Source organism: Ostrea edulis, chromosome 1 (genome assembly GCF_947568905.1).
Source record: "Ostrea edulis chromosome 1, xbOstEdul1.1, whole genome shotgun sequence".
In the NCBI taxonomy this organism is placed as follows: Eukaryota; Metazoa; Mollusca; class Bivalvia; order Ostreida; family Ostreidae; genus Ostrea; species Ostrea edulis.
Genome location: NC_079164.1, coordinates 29,802,978 through 29,824,665, shown reverse-complemented (window position 1 = coordinate 29,824,665; position 21,688 = coordinate 29,802,978). Strand labels below are relative to the sequence as shown.

At 33.9% G+C, this 21,688-nt stretch overlaps 2 protein-coding genes across 2 annotated transcripts in view; both read right to left on the bottom strand.

Annotated features, from left to right (window-relative positions):
- The window catches only part of LOC125665344 (uncharacterized), a 62,859-nt gene extending 54,743 nt beyond the window's left edge, over window positions 1-8,116 (bottom strand). Inside the window, exon 1 of the mRNA XM_048897992.2 lies at window positions 8,046-8,116. Coding sequence (XP_048753949.2) covers window positions 8,046-8,100 — 55 coding nt within the window. The 5' untranslated portion in view covers window positions 8,101-8,116. The remainder of the gene's footprint in view (window positions 1-8,045) is intronic.
- A 2,939-nt stretch (window positions 8,117-11,055) lies between these two features.
- On the bottom strand, window positions 11,056-21,492 carry LOC125663949 (dynein regulatory complex subunit 2-like). The gene is made up of 10 exons (XM_048896400.2): window positions 21,436-21,492; window positions 20,167-20,333; window positions 19,700-19,952; window positions 19,259-19,482; window positions 18,204-18,401; window positions 17,978-18,055; window positions 16,051-16,191; window positions 14,863-15,015; window positions 13,830-14,047; window positions 11,056-11,439 (listed from the first exon to the last, which is right to left on the bottom strand). Exons 2-10 carry the CDS (start codon window positions 20,329-20,331, stop codon window positions 11,343-11,345), a joined length of 1,527 nt encoding a protein of 508 aa, XP_048752357.2. The 5' UTR covers window positions 20,332-20,333; window positions 21,436-21,492; the 3' UTR covers window positions 11,056-11,342.
- Between the last annotated feature and the right edge of the window lie 196 nt (window positions 21,493-21,688).

The following is a 21,688-nucleotide window of genomic DNA, read 5'->3' as shown; positions in this document are numbered from 1 at the left end:
TTAAAACACCGTTTTGTTTTTCAAACCTCTTGTTTTGATATCCAGTGCTGATTTTGAGCCGATGAAAAGGGAAAGGACTGAGAAAAACGGGAAATTCTGAAATTCACGACTTCCTTCAAGGTATCACACCGGTAATTATTTTCACTATATATTACTATAGAGGGGAAAAAATCATTAAAAATCAGTTTACAAAATTGATGCCGAATAACGCAGTCAGACACGTTCTATGTTACCTATCTCGTCTGCCGACACCAGAAAAACAACACCCTACGCGGCATTTTCGAAAAAAAATTACCCGCAAACAAGACTACCCTCAAATCCACGTGTTTTTCACATGTGTGTAAACAGCCGGAGTGCACCTCAGGAAGTAGCCTCAGCTACCAACAGCAAATAGTTCCTTTGTATACACTTGATTATTTCTACAAATTACACAAAATTTCCTAATCAGGGGTACAAAAATTAAGAGAAAAGAAGAAGAGGAAATGAGAAAAATCGCGCAAGGAAAAAAAATATTTCTTTAAATATATGGAACTACAATTGACTAAGTTCATTTTGATTGGACAATTACCGGTGTGATACCTTGAAGACAACTAAATCTTCCTCAAAAAATGTCAAATTTGCACAGCAGGTGCCCGTTTCATTCATCAATAGTATACCCCATGCACACAGCGATCGGAGCAAGATAACTGACGTAACTGGTGATTTACTTCCCCTGGGGACTATCGTGATTTCTGCCTGTTTCATCAGTGAAATATGAGGCGCGTGTGGTACTTTTTAAACTGAAATAACTTTGTATAAAATCAAGATATTTCCGTAAAAATGGTTTCATTGGAAAGAAGAATGATGAAATTTGCTATTTCAATCACTTATTAATCCTAAATTTATTTATAGATTTTTTTAAATTGCTAATTATTTCAAATTTCATATGAGTGAGATCTTTGGTTTTGTGAAAATATTCAATTTTCGGTACTATAATGGAATCTGCATCTGGTCAATTTGGTATCCTAGAAGAGCCCATTAATTACGCTTAACAGATTAAACCAAGTTGATACTCACGGGTGATTAGTGTTTCAGATAATGGCCCCCTAATCTGGCAGGGGTTGTGCGTATTTAGCCTTTCTTCAAAGCAGGGGTAACACATTAAGAAGACTAAATACTGATTAAAACAAATAAATAAGACTAAAGTCTGACTGGATAATATGACGTTTTTAAACGTGTACACTAATCATACAGAATCATCCATGTAACTGTTCATTACAAAAAATTTAAGCTAAAACATTTCCTAACTTTTGGTTCTAAAGAAGATGTAGGTCAAATATCAAGGGCGCTAGGTATAGTGACGTTGAATTGCAAGTGTTCAAAATGCTCAAAACGGTAAGAATATCTAGTGACAAACTTGATATGCAGGACAGGACACAAATTTTTGGTCAACGCTTTAGAAGTCGGCAATAGAATTATGGCCTACGCCGTCAGAGCCTTGATATCCTGCTACAGAGGGGACTGTCGTAAATCGTACCAAAAATATTACCTCGCGTGTTGGGCCCTTAAAACGAATAATTTGATATCTTCTGTGTTAAGGAGACATTTTGATGTTCATATGAGTGACCTTGACGGGCATTTACCATGAATTATCTGAATTTCTCTTTATGACATAAAATTAAAAATAAAATAAAATTTCTAAACTCTACGCAGAAATACGAAATCTCTTAATTGGGTTAATTTACAATAAGGGCATTGAATCAAGAAGTCATAGAGTTATGTATGATGCTTATGAATGTCAAGGAAAGTCCATCTAACAGTTGCGCAAGGCAGGAGGAGGGGGGTGGAGTTATTGTGCAATATGCGGTATTGTAAAATCGATGTGAAATTTTGATACGTCTTTTGGATGTGTTAAGTGTTAAAACCGCCGGTGTATGCTATGTAGATGGGTGTTTATACAAATATTTACGATTTTCTAGCTGTATAAGACAAAAAATACGTTGTTGATACGTATTTAGATGTAATTGAAATTTCGCATTGTGTATTGCGTCATGTTTCTTGAATGACCTATTAAAACACCGTTTTGTTTTTCAAACCTCTTGTTTTGATATCCAGTGCTGATTTTGAGCCGATGAAAAGGGAAAGGACTGAGAAAAACGGGAAATTCTGAAATTCACGACTTCCTTCAAGGTATCACACCGGTAATTATTTTCACTATATATTACTATAGAGGGGAAAAAATCATTAAAAATCAGTTTACAAAATTGATGCCGAATAACGCAGTCAGACACGTTCTATGTTACCTATCTCGTCTGCCGACACCAGAAAAACAACACCCTACGCGGCATTTTCGAAAAAAAATTACCCGCAAACAAGACTACCCTCAAATCCACGTGTTTTTCACATGTGTGTAAACAGCCGGAGTGCACCTCAGGAAGTAGCCTCAGCTACCAACAGCAAATAGTTCCTTTGTATACACTTGATTATTTCTACAAATTACACAAAATTTCCTAATCAGGGGTACAAAAATTAAGAGAAAAGAAGAAGAGGAAATGAGAAAAATCGCGCAAGGAAAAAAAATATTTCTTTAAATATATGGAACTACAATTGACTAAGTTCATTTTGATTGGACAATTACCGGTGTGATACCTTGAAGACAACTAAATCTTCCTCAAAAAATGTCAAATTTGCACAGCAGGTGCCCGTTTCATTCATCAATAGTATACCCCATGCACACAGCGATCGGAGCAAGATAACTGACGTAACTGGTGATTTACTTCCCCTGGGGACTATCGTGATTTCTGCCTGTTTCATCAGTGAAATATGAGGCGCGTGTGGTACTTTTTAAACTGAAATAACTTTGTATAAAATCAAGATATTTCCGTAAAAATGGTTTCATTGGAAAGAAGAATGATGAAATTTGCTATTTCAATCACTTATTAATCCTAAATTTATTTATAGATTTTTTTAAATTGCTAATTATTTCAAATTTCATATGAGTGAGATCTTTGGTTTTGTGAAAATATTCAATTTTCGGTACTATAATGGAATCTGCATCTGGTCAATTTGGTATCCTAGAAGAGCCCATTAATTACGCTTAACAGATTAAACCAAGTTGATACTCACGGGTGATTAGTGTTTCAGATAATGGCCCCCTAATCTGGCAGGGGTTGTGCGTATTTAGCCTTTCTTCAAAGCAGGGGTAACACATTAAGAAGACTAAATACTGATTAAAACAAATAAATAAGACTAAAGTCTGACTGGATAATATGACGTTTTTAAACGTGTACACTAATCATACAGAATCATCCATGTAACTGTTCATTACAAAAAATTTAAGCTAAAACATTTCCTAACTTTTGGTTCTAAAGAAGATGTAGGTCAAATATCAAGGGCGCTAGGTATAGTGACGTTGAATTGCAAGTGTTCAAAATGCTCAAAACGGTAAGAATATCTAGTGACAAACTTGATATGCAGGACAGGACACAAATTTTTGGTCAACGCTTTAGAAGTCGGCAATAGAATTATGGCCTACGCCGTCAGAGCCTTGATATCCTGCTACAGAGGGGACTGTCGTAAATCGTACCAAAAATATTACCTCGCGTGTTGGGCCCTTAAAACGAATAATTTGATATCTTCTGTGTTAAGGAGACATTTTGATGTTCATATGAGTGACCTTGACGGGCATTTACCATGAATTATCTGAATTTCTCTTTATGACATAAAATTAAAAATAAAATAAAATTTCTAAACTCTACGCAGAAATACGAAATCTCTTAATTGGGTTAATTTACAATAAGGGCATTGAATCAAGAAGTCATAGAGTTATGTATGATGCTTATGAATGTCAAGGAAAGTCCATCTAACAGTTGCGCAAGGCAGGAGGAGGGGGGTGGAGTTATTGTGCAATATGCGGTATTGTAAAATCGATGTGAAATTTTGATACGTCTTTTGGATGTGTTAAGTGTTAAAACCGCCGGTGTATGCTATGTAGATGGGTGTTTATACAAATATTTACGATTTTCTAGCTGTATAAGACAAAAAATACGTTGTTGATACGTATTTAGATGTAATTGAAATTTCGCATTGTGTATTGCGTCATGTTTCTTGAATGACCTATTAAAACACCGTTTTGTTTTTCAAACCTCTTGTTTTGATATCCAGTGCTGATTTTGAGCCGATGAAAAGGGAAAGGACTGAGAAAAACGGGAAATTCTGAAATTCACGACTTCCTTCAAGGTATCACACCGGTAATTATTTTCACTATATATTACTATAGAGGGGAAAAAATCATTAAAAATCAGTTTACAAAATTGATGCCGAATAACGCAGTCAGACACGTTCTATGTTACCTATCTCGTCTGCCGACACCAGAAAAACAACACCCTACGCGGCATTTTCGAAAAAAAATTACCCGCAAACAAGACTACCCTCAAATCCACGTGTTTTTCACATGTGTGTAAACAGCCGGAGTGCACCTCAGGAAGTAGCCTCAGCTACCAACAGCAAATAGTTCCTTTGTATACACTTGATTATTTCTACAAATTACACAAAATTTCCTAATCAGGGGTACAAAAATTAAGAGAAAAGAAGAAGAGGAAATGAGAAAAATCGCGCAAGGAAAAAAAATATTTCTTTAAATATATGGAACTACAATTGACTAAGTTCATTTTGATTGGACAATTACCGGTGTGATACCTTGAAGACAACTAAATCTTCCTCAAAAAATGTCAAATTTGCACAGCAGGTGCCCGTTTCATTCATCAATAGTATACCCCATGCACACAGCGATCGGAGCAAGATAACTGACGTAACTGGTGATTTACTTCCCCTGGGGACTATCGTGATTTCTGCCTGTTTCATCAGTGAAATATGAGGCGCGTGTGGTACTTTTTAAACTGAAATAACTTTGTATAAAATCAAGATATTTCCGTAAAAATGGTTTCATTGGAAAGAAGAATGATGAAATTTGCTATTTCAATCACTTATTAATCCTAAATTTATTTATAGATTTTTTTAAATTGCTAATTATTTCAAATTTCATATGAGTGAGATCTTTGGTTTTGTGAAAATATTCAATTTTCGGTACTATAATGGAATCTGCATCTGGTCAATTTGGTATCCTAGAAGAGCCCATTAATTACGCTTAACAGATTAAACCAAGTTGATACTCACGGGTGATTAGTGTTTCAGATAATGGCCCCCTAATCTGGCAGGGGTTGTGCGTATTTAGCCTTTCTTCAAAGCAGGGGTAACACATTAAGAAGACTAAATACTGATTAAAACAAATAAATAAGACTAAAGTCTGACTGGATAATATGACGTTTTTAAACGTGTACACTAATCATACAGAATCATCCATGTAACTGTTCATTACAAAAAATTTAAGCTAAAACATTTCCTAACTTTTGGTTCTAAAGAAGATGTAGGTCAAATATCAAGGGCGCTAGGTATAGTGACGTTGAATTGCAAGTGTTCAAAATGCTCAAAACGGTAAGAATATCTAGTGACAAACTTGATATGCAGGACAGGACACAAATTTTTGGTCAACGCTTTAGAAGTCGGCAATAGAATTATGGCCTACGCCGTCAGAGCCTTGATATCCTGCTACAGAGGGGACTGTCGTAAATCGTACCAAAAATATTACCTCGCGTGTTGGGCCCTTAAAACGAATAATTTGATATCTTCTGTGTTAAGGAGACATTTTGATGTTCATATGAGTGACCTTGACGGGCATTTACCATGAATTATCTGAATTTCTCTTTATGACATAAAATTAAAAATAAAATAAAATTTCTAAACTCTACGCAGAAATACGAAATCTCTTAATTGGGTTAATTTACAATAAGGGCATTGAATCAAGAAGTCATAGAGTTATGTATGATGCTTATGAATGTCAAGGAAAGTCCATCTAACAGTTGCGCAAGGCAGGAGGAGGGGGGTGGAGTTATTGTGCAATATGCGGTATTGTAAAATCGATGTGAAATTTTGATACGTCTTTTGGATGTGTTAAGTGTTAAAACCGCCGGTGTATGCTATGTAGATGGGTGTTTATACAAATATTTACGATTTTCTAGCTGTATAAGACAAAAAATACGTTGTTGATACGTATTTAGATGTAATTGAAATTTCGCATTGTGTATTGCGTCATGTTTCTTGAATGACCTATTAAAACACCGTTTTGTTTTTCAAACCTCTTGTTTTGATATCCAGTGCTGATTTTGAGCCGATGAAAAGGGAAAGGACTGAGAAAAACGGGAAATTCTGAAATTCACGACTTCCTTCAAGGTATCACACCGGTAATTATTTTCACTATATATTACTATAGAGGGGAAAAAATCATTAAAAATCAGTTTACAAAATTGATGCCGAATAACGCAGTCAGACACGTTCTATGTTACCTATCTCGTCTGCCGACACCAGAAAAACAACACCCTACGCGGCATTTTCGAAAAAAAATTACCCGCAAACAAGACTACCCTCAAATCCACGTGTTTTTCACATGTGTGTAAACAGCCGGAGTGCACCTCAGGAAGTAGCCTCAGCTACCAACAGCAAATAGTTCCTTTGTATACACTTGATTATTTCTACAAATTACACAAAATTTCCTAATCAGGGGTACAAAAATTAAGAGAAAAGAAGAAGAGGAAATGAGAAAAATCGCGCAAGGAAAAAAAATATTTCTTTAAATATATGGAACTACAATTGACTAAGTTCATTTTGATTGGACAATTACCGGTGTGATACCTTGAAGACAACTAAATCTTCCTCAAAAAATGTCAAATTTGCACAGCAGGTGCCCGTTTCATTCATCAATAGTATACCCCATGCACACAGCGATCGGAGCAAGATAACTGACGTAACTGGTGATTTACTTCCCCTGGGGACTATCGTGATTTCTGCCTGTTTCATCAGTGAAATATGAGGCGCGTGTGGTACTTTTTAAACTGAAATAACTTTGTATAAAATCAAGATATTTCCGTAAAAATGGTTTCATTGGAAAGAAGAATGATGAAATTTGCTATTTCAAAACAGACATAATAGCAAAACGAAACTGTTATATTTTTAAAACGAACAATACATTTTTAAAAACACCAAAACAAACCACTTAATAAACAGCAAATGATTTTATATGTACAACAAATCGTGTTATTTTGCAAATAAACGACAATGAGATCAAGATAAACGGTTTCTCGTCATATATACGTATATATATATATATACATACATGTATATATATATATATATATATATATATATATATATATATATATATGGAAATCAAAATACAGAAATACATGGTGAACAGACATATAAACCTTACGAACGGACGCGTAAGCAGTCGTCGGATGGCGCCCAATGAATATTTTTACGTCACAGATTTTTGTAATGTCATTTATTAAATTGTTATGGTAATTGAAATTATATTAAGTGTTTATTTTCTCTTATATGGTATTTTTGCCCTTTCCGCCGCCCATACAAGTTTTCACATTTAAATCAAAATTTGTATGATATTGCAATGTTTTACACGCCATAATGTAACACATTTGTGTACTTTTTGTGGTAAGAATGATCAACCTTGAATAGTACGTGTACTATAGTATGATTTTTGAAAGTTTGTTATTAAAGAATAATTTGCTACTTCAATTGCTTCTTTTAATTCAATACAACACTGGCATAAATAAAGAATGCTGTATTTTCTGTATAAAATAGAACTTCTTTCCGACTTATATTTAGTAATGGGGTATTTCAGGAAATCGGGAAAAAGGGCCGCACCCTATGATGAAAATACTATAGATATGTTTTCTTTATGTATAACATAAATAGAGTATACTGTATTTTCTATTTAAAATGACAAAATTTCATTTACTTATATCAATAGTGGGGTATTTCAGAAAATCGGATAAAAAGGGCTGTACTCTATGGTGAAAATACTATAGAGGCAACTTAAACGGATACATTAGGATTTTGATTGTTCGTGTAGTTTTCTAATTAGTATATAGATGAAATACACTAACGGTCAAGGGATCATATAGAAAGAAAATTGTGTTGTGAAAAATACTTACAAATACACAGACACTGCAATAGTCCACGGTACACCAGACGCATTCTACCAAACATATCTACAAAATGTCGATAACAAAATGCTATTAAAGATGTCAACTTCCTGAATCTGAAAGAAATGTTCATTTGAAACAAGAGGAGAATTATACTGCACGGAAGTGACCTAACACCACACATGTGTACTTGCAGTTAAACATATATGTTTTGAACATTCAGTGTTGCCATATTGAATAACCTAAGTATAAATGCGTGTCAAAGGTCATAGCCTGGGGAAAACGATGTAATCATGGACACCGCTTGGACATATCTACGATATAAATAGCATTTTAAAGAGTTCTCTTTATTATCATATATTGACATGATTTGTTTACTTCATGGATAGAGAGGACCAAACTTTAAAAAAAAAAATTTTTAAAGTACCTAATTTGAGAAATGTTTGTAACAATCTACTTCACAAGCACAAATTAAAAAAAGATAAATGAAACATTATTATCTGTAACTCTTGGTGGTGATTTTGATATGTATTTTTTACGACTGATATAATTTTATCAATTTACATGCTTACTCAAATATCATAGAATTTGTTGATCAGTCGCCATCTTACGCTGTTTCATATTGATAAAGAACCGGCCGGATGTAAGTTTTCCTCCTATGACCTTTTGACCCACCATGATGTACATGTACATCTATTGTCGACACTTCTTATATCTTCCATTTTTTAAATTATATAATTCATGGAAATTGTAGGAAAATAAAACATTTTTCATGAAAAATATTATCTAAATGAAGATGGACTGATAAAATCATGTATGAAGGCATAATTTACATCTCTAAGAGATTTCATAAAGTATTTCAAAAGAATTCATAGATCAACTGAATTATTCATTTTTGAATCAATTATAGGATCACAACACACTTAGTGTGTCTTCCCGCGTGGCTCTACAAGATATAGACTCTTTATATATACAATGTACGATAACATACATGTGTATCAAAAATATGTGAAAGCCCATTTCGCATTAATTGTCAATATTGCCGTTTATAGATACTTGAAAAGTTGAAACAAAGAAAGATGATTACAAACCAATTCCTATATCATACCTCATATTAATATGAAGGCTGATATTGGTAAAGGTGTAATGGTGGAAGTAATGTAGAAATATGTTATTACAAACGTTGTACTAACGCACAAAATATAAAGTCAACAGAAACTAAGAATATCATATTTTTAAAATTATTTCAATATTTCATTCAGGAACTTAAAAATTTGTTCCTGTAAAGCTTGAGAATTGTTAATAGGCGAAGATAATGAACAGTGATCGATCTCATAACTCCTGTACGGAAAACAACATAGAGAGTTGGACAAACACAGACTCCTGGATATACCAGAGGTGGGATCAGGTGCCGAGGAGGAGTAAGCATCCCCTGTCGATTAGTCACACCCGCAATGAATTCTATATCTGGATAAGGTAAACGGAGTAATCCGTAGTCAGAATCAATGTGCCAAGAATAGCTTAACAATCGGTATGAAACACGTCAGACAGCATTTGACCCAATGATAGGTTGTATTGTCAAACTTATATAATGACCATAGAATTTGCAAAATGTTGACTCTAAACAAGACTGTTGAAACCCCTGTAACATCAACTTGTTTGTCAGTAGTCTGTTTCGATTTAGAAACTGATCATACGCAGAACAAGCTCTTCCGTATCGAATCAGTTGAGAGATATAAACACCATATGCAGGTAATAATAGAATATTGCTACATGAATATTGGAAGTCGACGATGGAGAAGCTGAAATCATCCCGTTTGTCATAAAGTTGAGTTGTTAGTTTGCCGTTGATATTTATTTTCAATAAAATATCTAAGTACGAAGCAGATGTGGAGAACTGTGATGTCTTTTATATGAAGTTTACTGGATATACTTGTATCGAATTATTATTTTATTATTATTGAAATTTATAAAGCACACAATTTTATAAACAAAATGCAATCAGTGGCGCTGAATCGAATCGACATATGAATGAAAATGATTATTGTTAGTAGATATATTAGTTATAGTATATATTATATCTGAAATAATTGTTTAATATTTTTGTGAGATGGCTTACATATCATAACCTAAACTATAATAAAGATGGTCTTAACCAGGTTTGTCACACGGTTATAGCTAAACTTCAGGGCCAGCGAAAAACAGTCTGGTATACATGTACTAGTATAACCAAACTTTGTTTTGTCCAATAAAATGTTCCTCTCATAGGGGAATAAATATAACTTCACAATAAACGTGAATTCGTTTAAAGTGTATATGTTATAAGCATGCTTTGAGGTATATGTATCACACACCAAGAAGATCAGGTTGCAAAATATTAGTCCATGTTTAAACATCAATATAAATAGACTTAGGCTTATTCTAGCGCTGATACCGCAACTTACAGTATACAGTAAAACACAGTTTAGCTAACCTCCAGCGCCAACAAAACCAGTTCATTAAAACCAACACTCTTTTGATCCGATAACATTTTGTTATTTTCTCGTAGGGGAGAAACTCCGCGGTGGTCTAGAGGTAGAGCGTTCGCCCTGCATGCGGGAGGTCGGGGTTCGAATCCTGGCCGCGACAGACCTAAGTCGTTAAAACAGGTAGTGATAGTTCCATTGCCAAGCGCTCGGCATCAGGTGTGAATGTCTCGGATACTCGGAGATGACCTTAAAAACGGATACCCCGTGTCGCAGTAAAGAACCCTCACTGCTCAATAGCCATAAGCGTCGAGCATAGACCTAAATTTGAAGCACTTCACTGGTATTGGAGACGTCTCCATATGAGTGAAAAATTCTCGAGAGGGACGTTAAACAAGATAGAATCAATCAATCTCGTAGGGGAGTACATATCACTTCGAATTAAGCATGATTCTGTTATAAGTGTGTTCGTTATAAGCGTGTTTTAGCGCATTTGCAACATCCTTCAATATCTTGAAAACTTCAAATGCCATATCATAAAACAAACAATTGAAAACAGAAATGTATTTACTTCATTGTGTTGTTACAATATTCAGAGGTCAATACATATTGTATACATATACAGTGTATATAATATTCAATCTATCGAAACACAGATTTTATTGTGTATAAAATAAATGCAGTCACTCTCATCCTATCCACTTTTGTCTCTCCATAAATGATGTCACAGAGCAATTTAAAAAAATCCATCTCGTAAATACTAAAAGAAGTAGATCCATGAAGTGTCAAAATTGACCCTACGACGAAAATTCTAAACTTTCTACGCACAAAAGTGATGACGTCATGTTAATTTAAGTTGGCGGGAGTGGGTTGCGGCCTCTACAACGGTTTGAGGGACCGGTCGTCCGATACGAGGATCAGTGACTGGCACATTCAAACTGAAAAGAAAAGTTCAAAGACAAATCAATACTGAGAGTATGCATGTTTAAACAGATATATTCCTAATTTTGTTTTTTTTTTAGACAACCAGCCAATTTACAAAATTGTTCATTTACAAATAAACACCAGATACAATGATCAATGATGATATGTCTATATGTACCAGATTTAAAAGACAAGTAGACTTGTTGACTGATTAACTGAACTTTCAACTAGACTTCCTTAACATTAGTTATTGTTGTTGTGTTGACTGAATAACCAGACTTACTTAACAGTAGTTATTGTTGTTGAGTTGATTGAGTAACTAGACCTACTTAAGATTAGTTTTGTTGTTGAGTTGACTGAGTAACTAGACTTACTTAACATAAGTTATGTTGTTGAGTTGAATGAGTATCTAGACTTACTTAAGATTAGTTTTGTTGTTGTGTTGACTGAGTATCTAGACTTACTTAACATTAGTTATTGTTGTTGAGTTGACCGAGTTACTAGACTTACTTAACATTAGTTCTGTTGTTGTGTTGACTGAATAACCAGACTTACTTAACATTAGTTATTGTTGTTGAGTTGATTGAGTAACTAGACCTACTTAAGATTAGTTTTGTTGTTGTGTTGACTGAGTATCTAGACTTACTTAACATTAGTTATTGTTGTTGAGTTGACCGAGTTACTAGACTTACTTAACATTAGTTATTGTTGTTGAGTTGACTAAGTATCTAGACTTATTTAACATTAGTTCTGTTGTTGTGTTGACTGAGTATCTAGACTTACTTAACATTAGTTATTGTTGTTGAGTTGATTGAGTAACTAGACCTACTTTAAGATTAGTTTTGTTGTTGTGTTGACTGAGTATCTAGACTTACTTAACATTAGTTATTGTTGTTGAGTTGACCGAGTTACTAGACTTACTTAACATTAGTTATTGTTGTTGAGTTGACTAAGTATCTAGACTTACTTAACATTAGTTCTGTTGTTGTGCTGACTGAGTAACTAGACTTACTTAACATTAGTTATTGTTGCTGTGTTGACTGAGTAACTAGACTTACTTAACATTAGTTATTGTTGTTGAGTTGACTGAATAACTAGAATTACTTAACATTAGTTATTGTTGTTGAGTTGACTAAGTATCTAGACTTACTTAACATTAGTTATTGTTGTTGAGTTGAATGAGTATCTAGACTTACTTAACATTAGTTATTGTTGTTGAGTTGACTGAATAACTAGAATTACTTAACATTAGTTATTGTTGTTGAGTTGACTAATTATCTAGACTTACTTAACATTAGTTATTGTTGTTGAGTTCACTGAGTATCTAGACTTACTTAACATTAGTTCTGTTGTTGTGTTGACTGAGTAACCAGACTTACTTAACATTAGTTATTGTTGCTGTGTTGACTGAGTAACTAGACTTACTTAACATTAGTTATTGTTGTTGAGTTGACCGAGTTACTAGACTTACTTAACATTAGTTATTGTTGTTGAGTTGACTGAGTAACTAGACTCACTTAACATTAGTTATTGTTGTTGTGTTGACTGAGTATCTAGACTTACTTAACATTAGTTATTGTTGTGTTGACTGAGTATCTAGACTTAACTAACATTAGTTATTGTTGTGTTGACTGGGTAACTAGACTTACTTAACATTAGTTATTGTTGTTGAGTTGGCTGAGTATCTAGACTTACTTAACATTAGTTATTGTTGTTGAGTTGACCAAGTTACTAGACTTACTTAACATTAGTTATTGTTGCTGTGTTGACTGAGTATCTAGACTTACTTAACATTAGTTATTGTTGTGTTGACTGGGTAACTAGACTTACTTAACATTAGTTATTGTTGCTGTGTTGACTGAGTAACTAGACTTACTTAACATTAGTTATTGTTGTTGAGTTGACCAAGTTACTAGAATTACTTAACATTAGTTATTGTTGTTGAGTTGGCTGAGTATCTAGACTTACTTAACATAAGTTATGTTGTTGAGTTGACTGAGTATCTAAACTTACTTAACATTAGTACTATTGTTGTGTTGACTGAATAACTAGACTTACTTAACATTAGTACTGTTGTTGTGTTGACTGAATAACTAGACTTACTTAACATTAGTTATTGTTGTGTTGACTGGATAACTAGACTTACTTAACATTACTTCTGTTGTTGTGTTGACTGGGTAACTAGACTTACTAAAAATTAGTTTTGTTGTTGTGTTGACTGGGTAACTAGACTTACTTAACATTAGTTTTGTTGCTGTGTTGACTGGGTAACTAGACTTAACTTAACATTACTTCTGTTGTTGTGTTGACTGGTAACTAGACTTACTTAACATGAGTTATTGTTGTTGTGTTGACTCGTAAGTAGACTTACTTAACATGAGTTACTGTTGTTAACTAGACTTACTTAACATTAGTCCTGTTGTTGACCACCAGTAATGGGTTCACTTGACTCAGAATTTCCTCATTAACAGAGATCCCGTCCAGATATTGCTTGAGTAGGCTGCGGAGCTGAGCGTTTTCCTGCACCAGGGTATGTTTCTCCTTGTCTAGGGCTAACTTGTCCAGGCCCACCTTGTTGTAACGTTTCCAGAAATTTTCCAGAGTGGTAAACTCGTGCATTATCTAGGACAGAAAATCCACTGGCATTACGGTACAGGTATACTAAAAATCCAATGGCATTACAGTACAGGTATACTAAACACTGGCATTACAGTACAGATATACTAAAAATCCACTGGCATTACGGTACAGGTATACTAAAAATCCAATGGCATTACGGTACAGGTATACTAAACACTGGCATTACAGTACAGATATACTAAACACTGGCATTACGTTACAGGTATACGGTACAGGTATACCAAACACTTTCCCCATAACACTTAGACTTCAAAGTATCTGGATCCATCTATACAGTTACTATTCTTATATTTATTCAGAAATTGGTAAATTTGGAAATAAACTGGAGTTTCCAAGGAAAATTTTGCATCTGCTTGCACACCAAAGGCAGCAAGTAAGGCCATTTTAAGCTTCTGTCAATGAATTTTTACAACATATGAACATGAAAAGGTGAAGATAAGGAACAGTGATCAATCTCATAGCTCCTATAAGCAACACAAATTAGAGAGTTTTACAGCATACAAATATATCATTTTCCACAATTCATACAACATATGACCATCCAACATTTTCACAGCATATGAACATACCCACAGGGGCTAAGCCCATTTTGGGCCCGAACTCTGTGATACCATAAATATATTTATGGTATCACAGAGTTTGGGCCCAAAATGGGCTTAGCCCCTGTGAACATATCATCTCATGTTTTTACAGCATATGAACATATTCCACATTTCTTACAACATATCAACATATTATCCCACATATTTATAGCATATGAAATTGTCATCCCATCTTTTTATAGCATATGAACATACCAGTGACAGTTTTTCGTATGGTGGTTCCTGTATGGCAGTCTCCACATCTTCCTGTTCCTCTTGAGTGAGTGATGACACATAAAACGGCAGAACTTTCTCTTCTTCCGTCTCCAGACGACGACACATCTCCGACATTGTTATCACACTCTTAACCTGTATTATACACGGAAATCAGTCACATCTCCGACATTGTTATCACATGATTAACAAGACTTATACACATAAATCAGTATTACGCACATTTCATTCTTATTTCTATGTTGTGCATTTATTTTCTTGGATGAAAAGAAATTGAGACTTAAACAAAATATCTATTTAGTAATGTTGTATTGCTTACATGAAATTCTGTGTAGGTGTAATGAATTATGAAAATAGCATTCCTGAATACAGATGACAATTGTGTGCATGATCATTAGTTTTATAAACTTCCCCCAACAAACAATGCAAACACAATATGATACACAACACATGGCAGTTTGTTAATCACCAATTATATCATTCTGGTTCAAAAATTACAAACCATGAGCTACTGGCATTAGGAACAAGTCTGAACATGAACAACCCACAGGTGTGAGCACAAGCAATCAAGATTCAAACAGTTAATTCAATCCATACTTACTTACACTTTGGGCACCTTTGTAAAAATTATATCATTTACATATACTTTATTTTATCTACAGAAATTCTCCTTAGTTCTTCACAAGTTGAAATACAAAATTTATAATGTGCTCTAATTATTTACAGTGTGGAACTTTGTGAGATATGTTCTTTTCTATCAATGACATGCTATAAAACAAGGGAGGTCAGAGTTCCCATATATTCCACACAATACTGATCGCAATACATCACGGTGATTTTGGTTACTTCACGGTGTTGCAATCAATCATGAAAGTTAAATAAGATAAAGTGTTTTATTTTAGCTGAGTAATTTGTAGATACTGACATGTGAGTTGTGAACTAAAATCATAACAAGTGACACATGATTAACAGCATACAAATTCACTTACAGAGTAGTCAAGGTCAACTAAATCAAAGAAGAGATTCATAACCTTATTCAAACCATCAAATCAGTTTTCTGCATTCTTTCATTAGGCAGATGGATATGCATAGCATGGCTCATTACAAAGAAAAATGTAAATGACAATATGATGTGAACTAGATATTCCTAAAATTTCCAAGAGATCTTACTTTTTGCACTTTAGATTTCAAGGCTTTCATGGCTCCATTGCTCTCAATGGTCATTTTAGTTAGCTTAGCTCTCTCGCCATCTCTCAGTTTGTTCATCTCAGCCTTCAGATCCTGCAGGTGAGACAGCATCCGCTCCCTCTCCTTAAGACACAAAAACAATATCATCACATGACCTGATTATAGAGACACAAAAACAATATCATCACATGACCTGATTATAGAGACACAAAAACAATATCATCACATGACCAGATTATATAAAGACACAAAAACAATATCATCACATGACCTGATTATAGAGACACAAAAACAATATCATCACATGACCCGATTATACAGAGACACAAAAACAATATCATCACATGACCCGATTATACAGACACAAAAACAATATCATCACATGACAAGATTATACAGAGACAAGAAAACAATATCATCACATGACCCGATTATACAGAGACACAAAAACAATATCATCACATGACCAGATTATACAGACACAAAAACAATATCATCACATGACCTGATTATACAGAGACACAAAAACAACATCACATGACCCGATTATACAGAGACAAAAAAACATTATCATCACATGACCCGATTATACAGACACAAAAACAATATCATCACATGACCTGATTATACAGAGACACAAAAACAATATCATCACATGACCCGATTATACAGACACAAAAACAATATCATCACATGACCAGATTATACAGACAAAAAAACAACATCATCACATGATCAGATTATACAGATACAAAAACAATATCATCACATGACCTGATTATACAGAGATACAAAAACAATATCATCACATGACCAGATTATACAGACACAAAAACAATATCATCACATGACCAGATTATACAGAGACACAAAAACAATATCATCACATGACCAGATTATATAGAGGCACAGAAACAATATCATCACATGATCAGATTATACAGACACAAAAACAACATTATCACATGACCAGATTATACAGATACAAAAACAATATCATCACATGACCTGATTATACAGAGACACAAAAACAATATCATCACATGACCAGATTATACAGAGACACAAAAACAATATCATCACATGACCTGATTATATAGAGACACAAAAACAATATCATCACCTGACAAGATTATATAAAGACACAAAAACAATATCATCACATGACCAGATTATATAGAGGCACAGAAACAATATCATCACATGATCAAATTATACAGACACAAAAACAACATTATCACATGACCAGATTATACAGACACAAAAACAATATCATCACATGATCAGATTATACAGACACAAAAACAACATTATCACATGACCAGATTATACAGACACAAAAACAATATCATCACATGACCAGATTATATAAAGACACAAAAACACTATCATCACATGACCTGATTATATAGAGACACAAAAACAATATCATCACATGACCAGATTATATAAAGACACAAAAACAATATCATCACATGACCAGATTATACAGACACAAAAACAATATCATCACATGACCTGATTATACAGAGACACAAAAATAATATCATCACATGACCTGATTATACAGAGACACAAAAACAATATCATCACATGACCAGATTATACAGACAAAAAAACAATATCATCACATGACAAGCTTAAAATCATATCATAATCAGAGACACAATACTCATCACACAACAAGCTTTAAAGCATTGTAGAAATTACATTCAAGCCTTTAAGTCCCTTGATTAGTATCATAAAAATTAGTTAACTGTGATGAAAGTTAAGCTTGATGCATTAGTAAATCACATTCCAAATTTCGGGTTTTTAAAGCATGATAAAAAATGTTCAGATTGAGCACAAACTAGTTACATCCTCTTCAGCTTCGCTTGTACAAGATTAATAAAAATTTATAGGAACTTACCTCCTTGATTGATCGGTTTCTTTGTTCATTTTCCTTTGCATTAGATGACATTTTGGATTTCAGTTGTGAAATATTTTCCTGTAGCAATACATTTCCAAAAGGGATATGAAATAAAAGGAAGGGTAAATGCTTTTAACAGTGTTACAAAAAATAGAGAGTATAATCTGAATGAATATACAAGTACATTTGAAAATGCATATGAAATTAGCTATCACTGGATTCTTACAGATATCCGTTGAAGTTTCCTCATTTGAAAGTCGATTTCTTGGGCTGAAACATCATCCTTCGCTTTCAGTTCCTCAAATGCTGCTTTTCTCTCAGCGTTATTTTCCTGGTAGTTTTTCCGAGCTTGCTCAAATGCGCTCCAGTAGAAGTTAAACTTCTCCGTCAGCTGGTGCCTCAGTCCATGCATCTCTTCCATGTCCTACAAAAATGTGTATAATAGGTCCTAAAATTGATATATGTCGCCACATGCAAGTAGTTGATATCTGCCACTAAATGCAAGTAGTTGATATCTGCCACCACATGTGATTAGTCGATATCTGCCACCACATGCAATTAGTCAATATCTGCCACCACATGCGATTAGTCAATATCTGCCACTACATGCAAATAGTTGATATCTGCCACTACATGCGATTGGTTGATATCTGCCATTACATGCAATTGGTTGATATCTACCACTACATGCAAGTAGTCGATATCTACCACCACATGCGACTAGTCAATATCTGCCACCACATGTGATTAGTTGATATCTGCCACTACATGCGATTAGTTGATATCTACCACTACATGTGATCAGTCGATATCTGCCACCAAATGCAAGTAGTCAATATCAGCTTCACAAGCAAATAGTCAGACACTTATAATAACCCGTGAAAATCTATTTCTACAGTTGTAAGTCTGCACTATTTAGAAACATACACATAAAGTCTTTAAAAAAAGACACCAAAAGACATCTAAATTTACAGAGACATTATTATTTTTTGTTTAAAGCAAAATATACAGTAAAACACAGTTACAGCAAACACTGTTATAATGAATTCACACTTACAGCAAATGACCATAGTTTAAAAACATATTATTAACTCATTAGATATAACGAATAATGTTTAATAAGGAATCAAAATTGTTTGTCCCCGGTAATTTGCCATAGGCATGTTTTACTGTATAAGTATTATCATATATTATTAGCAGGAACCTACATGCGCTATGCAATATAGTCTTACATCGTGTCAATCTGGCCTAACCAAAATACACTTATCATATAACACTTACTTTATTTCGAATTTCATCCACTAGACTCTGATAATCAGACTTGGCCTCTCTTTCACGCTCCTGGAAATTTTGGTCCATGGCAAAGAGTATATCTGAGATCTCATTCATTTCCCTGCTGTGCTGGTCTAACATGATAGCTCGCTCAGTATCAAACTCCTCCGTGATCACAGCTAGTTCACCCTCGTACTGTCTCCTCAGGAACTCAATTCGACTTTTGTGTTGATCTGAGAACAGAATTGCACATTTTGAATGATTTGAGGCAAAACATTTTTATCTATAACTATCCATTGTTCAAAAAGTACTGAGAAGTTTCAATGAGCAGGAAAACTTAATATCTTAATCAATTAACAAAACACATGCGTAAAAAGATCAGCCAAGAAAAAAAAAACCCACACTTTCTTCCTACTGTTAAGTTGTATTTAAAAAATAAGTTATACCCACCAATAAGGTTATCAATACTCTGTAGGTGGGCCCTCAGAGACATGGAGTACTGTTCGTCAGCCTCCTGCAGGTCCTTGGCCAGAGATTTAATAGTGGCATCCTTCCTGTCTACAATTCTCTCAAACGTCTGGCTGAGAATTTCCAGGTCTTTCTTCAGTTCTTTGGATTTGTTTTCTCTCATGATGTTCCTCCATTGATGGTTCAATTTATTTATGTTGAATTTTGTAGATCTCTCCTCCTTTGTAAGTTTGTCCTGATAATGCGGAATATGTTTATAGTCATTTTAAGGAAATACTTAAATCTGCTGTGTGAAAATATTGTCTGTAGTGTTATAAACATCAGTGTATCGATGTAGGCACTGAATTCACTCATTTCAAATGAACTTGCATACACTACACAAATACTCAATGAAGCTAAAAATAATGACAATAAAATTAAAGCATTTCATGCTAAATCCCAATGCTTACTTTTAAAAACTGTGTAAGCATGTTTTCCTTCTTTTTCCTCAGTTCTTCTTCAGCTAGTGCCTTCTGTTCCTCATAAGCAATCCGCTCCTCTTCCGTCATGTTGGCCAGCTTACTAGACTTCTTCTTTCCCCCCTTCTTTCCACTTTTTTTACCTCCCTTTGCCATGGCTACATAAAAAGCACAATAAAATATTCCAGTGATATTAATATTTGACTTGCTTGACTATCTTGAAACATGTCATGAAATAGTAAAACAGGGTGGTGGGGAGAAGCTACATGCCTGCAGAAAATATAAACATCATGGGAAATTTTATGTAAAGCCTATTTTTTTTAATTTGTAAAATTCTAAAATACTATGCCATTATACCATCCATTATTTTTTGAACAAAATATCTTAACATATGACTGTTATACAGAGAGTATTGGGAATTTTCATGGTTTACATGTATATATTCATATCTATAGATTTGGTTTGAGTTTTCTAGGAGGTATGCTACACTGAAGAAATTTGATATGGGTTAAAAGTGGAGGATATGTTCAACAATATTTTGAAATTGAAAACTTTCAAATTTATTTTATTTAGTCAAAAAATGCAGTTTTAGTAGAAAGCATTATCTGAAGAAGAAATAGCATATAATCCTTGTTGGACTCGAACCTGTGATCTACAGTTCAGCAGTCAACATGCTAATTAACCTACCAAGCTATAACTCAGTTAGGCGATAAATTGCTGATATTTATATTTTTAGCCATGTTTTAAAAGGAAGTCAGCCATTATGACGATGCAGAGTACCTCCTTACATGTACGTTTAACAGTTTTCTTAATAATCATTGTACTACACATAACAGGAATTAGTGATCGTATTACAATGAAAATTGTTCTTTACACTTGAGTACCACTCTTACAAAATTTAATGTAGATCTATATAAATTCTTTACAAAAACAGCTCATAGTTGTCCAATATGCTTCACAGATTATACATGTATTTTTTCTGTGTGTGGAGGTTGTGTGTTAATTCTAGATCTCGATAAACTTCTAGTATATTCCACTTATACACTCTGACAAATGCAATCAATAAACTGTCCAAAGTGTTTACAAACAGGTGCCCTCCCGTTGGCTTAAGAGTTTTGAAAGTAGGTTAGTATCTATTCAAGATCGACACACATAAATTGAGATCGATATTCATCAAGGTAATTACATATATCAATATAGTTTTTTTTCATTTTATTTCACCGATCTTCGTAAAATCTCGTTAAATCTGTATAATATTACCTGCTGTTCTCTGCTTTGTTGCACTTGGTTACAAATCTAAATCGCAGAGACGCTTTTCCAACCTTGAGATTAACAAGGGGGATAATTCTGTCTAATTTATTTGTATTGGACGTATTAACCAAACTTAAACAACATCCAAAAATTAATTTACCAACTTCGTTGCCTTCAAACTGTTCATAATGTTGTATTATTAATTTCTTATCTTCATAAACAAGGTCTAGAAGTAATTCCGGGAAAGTCAGTTCTGTTGGTT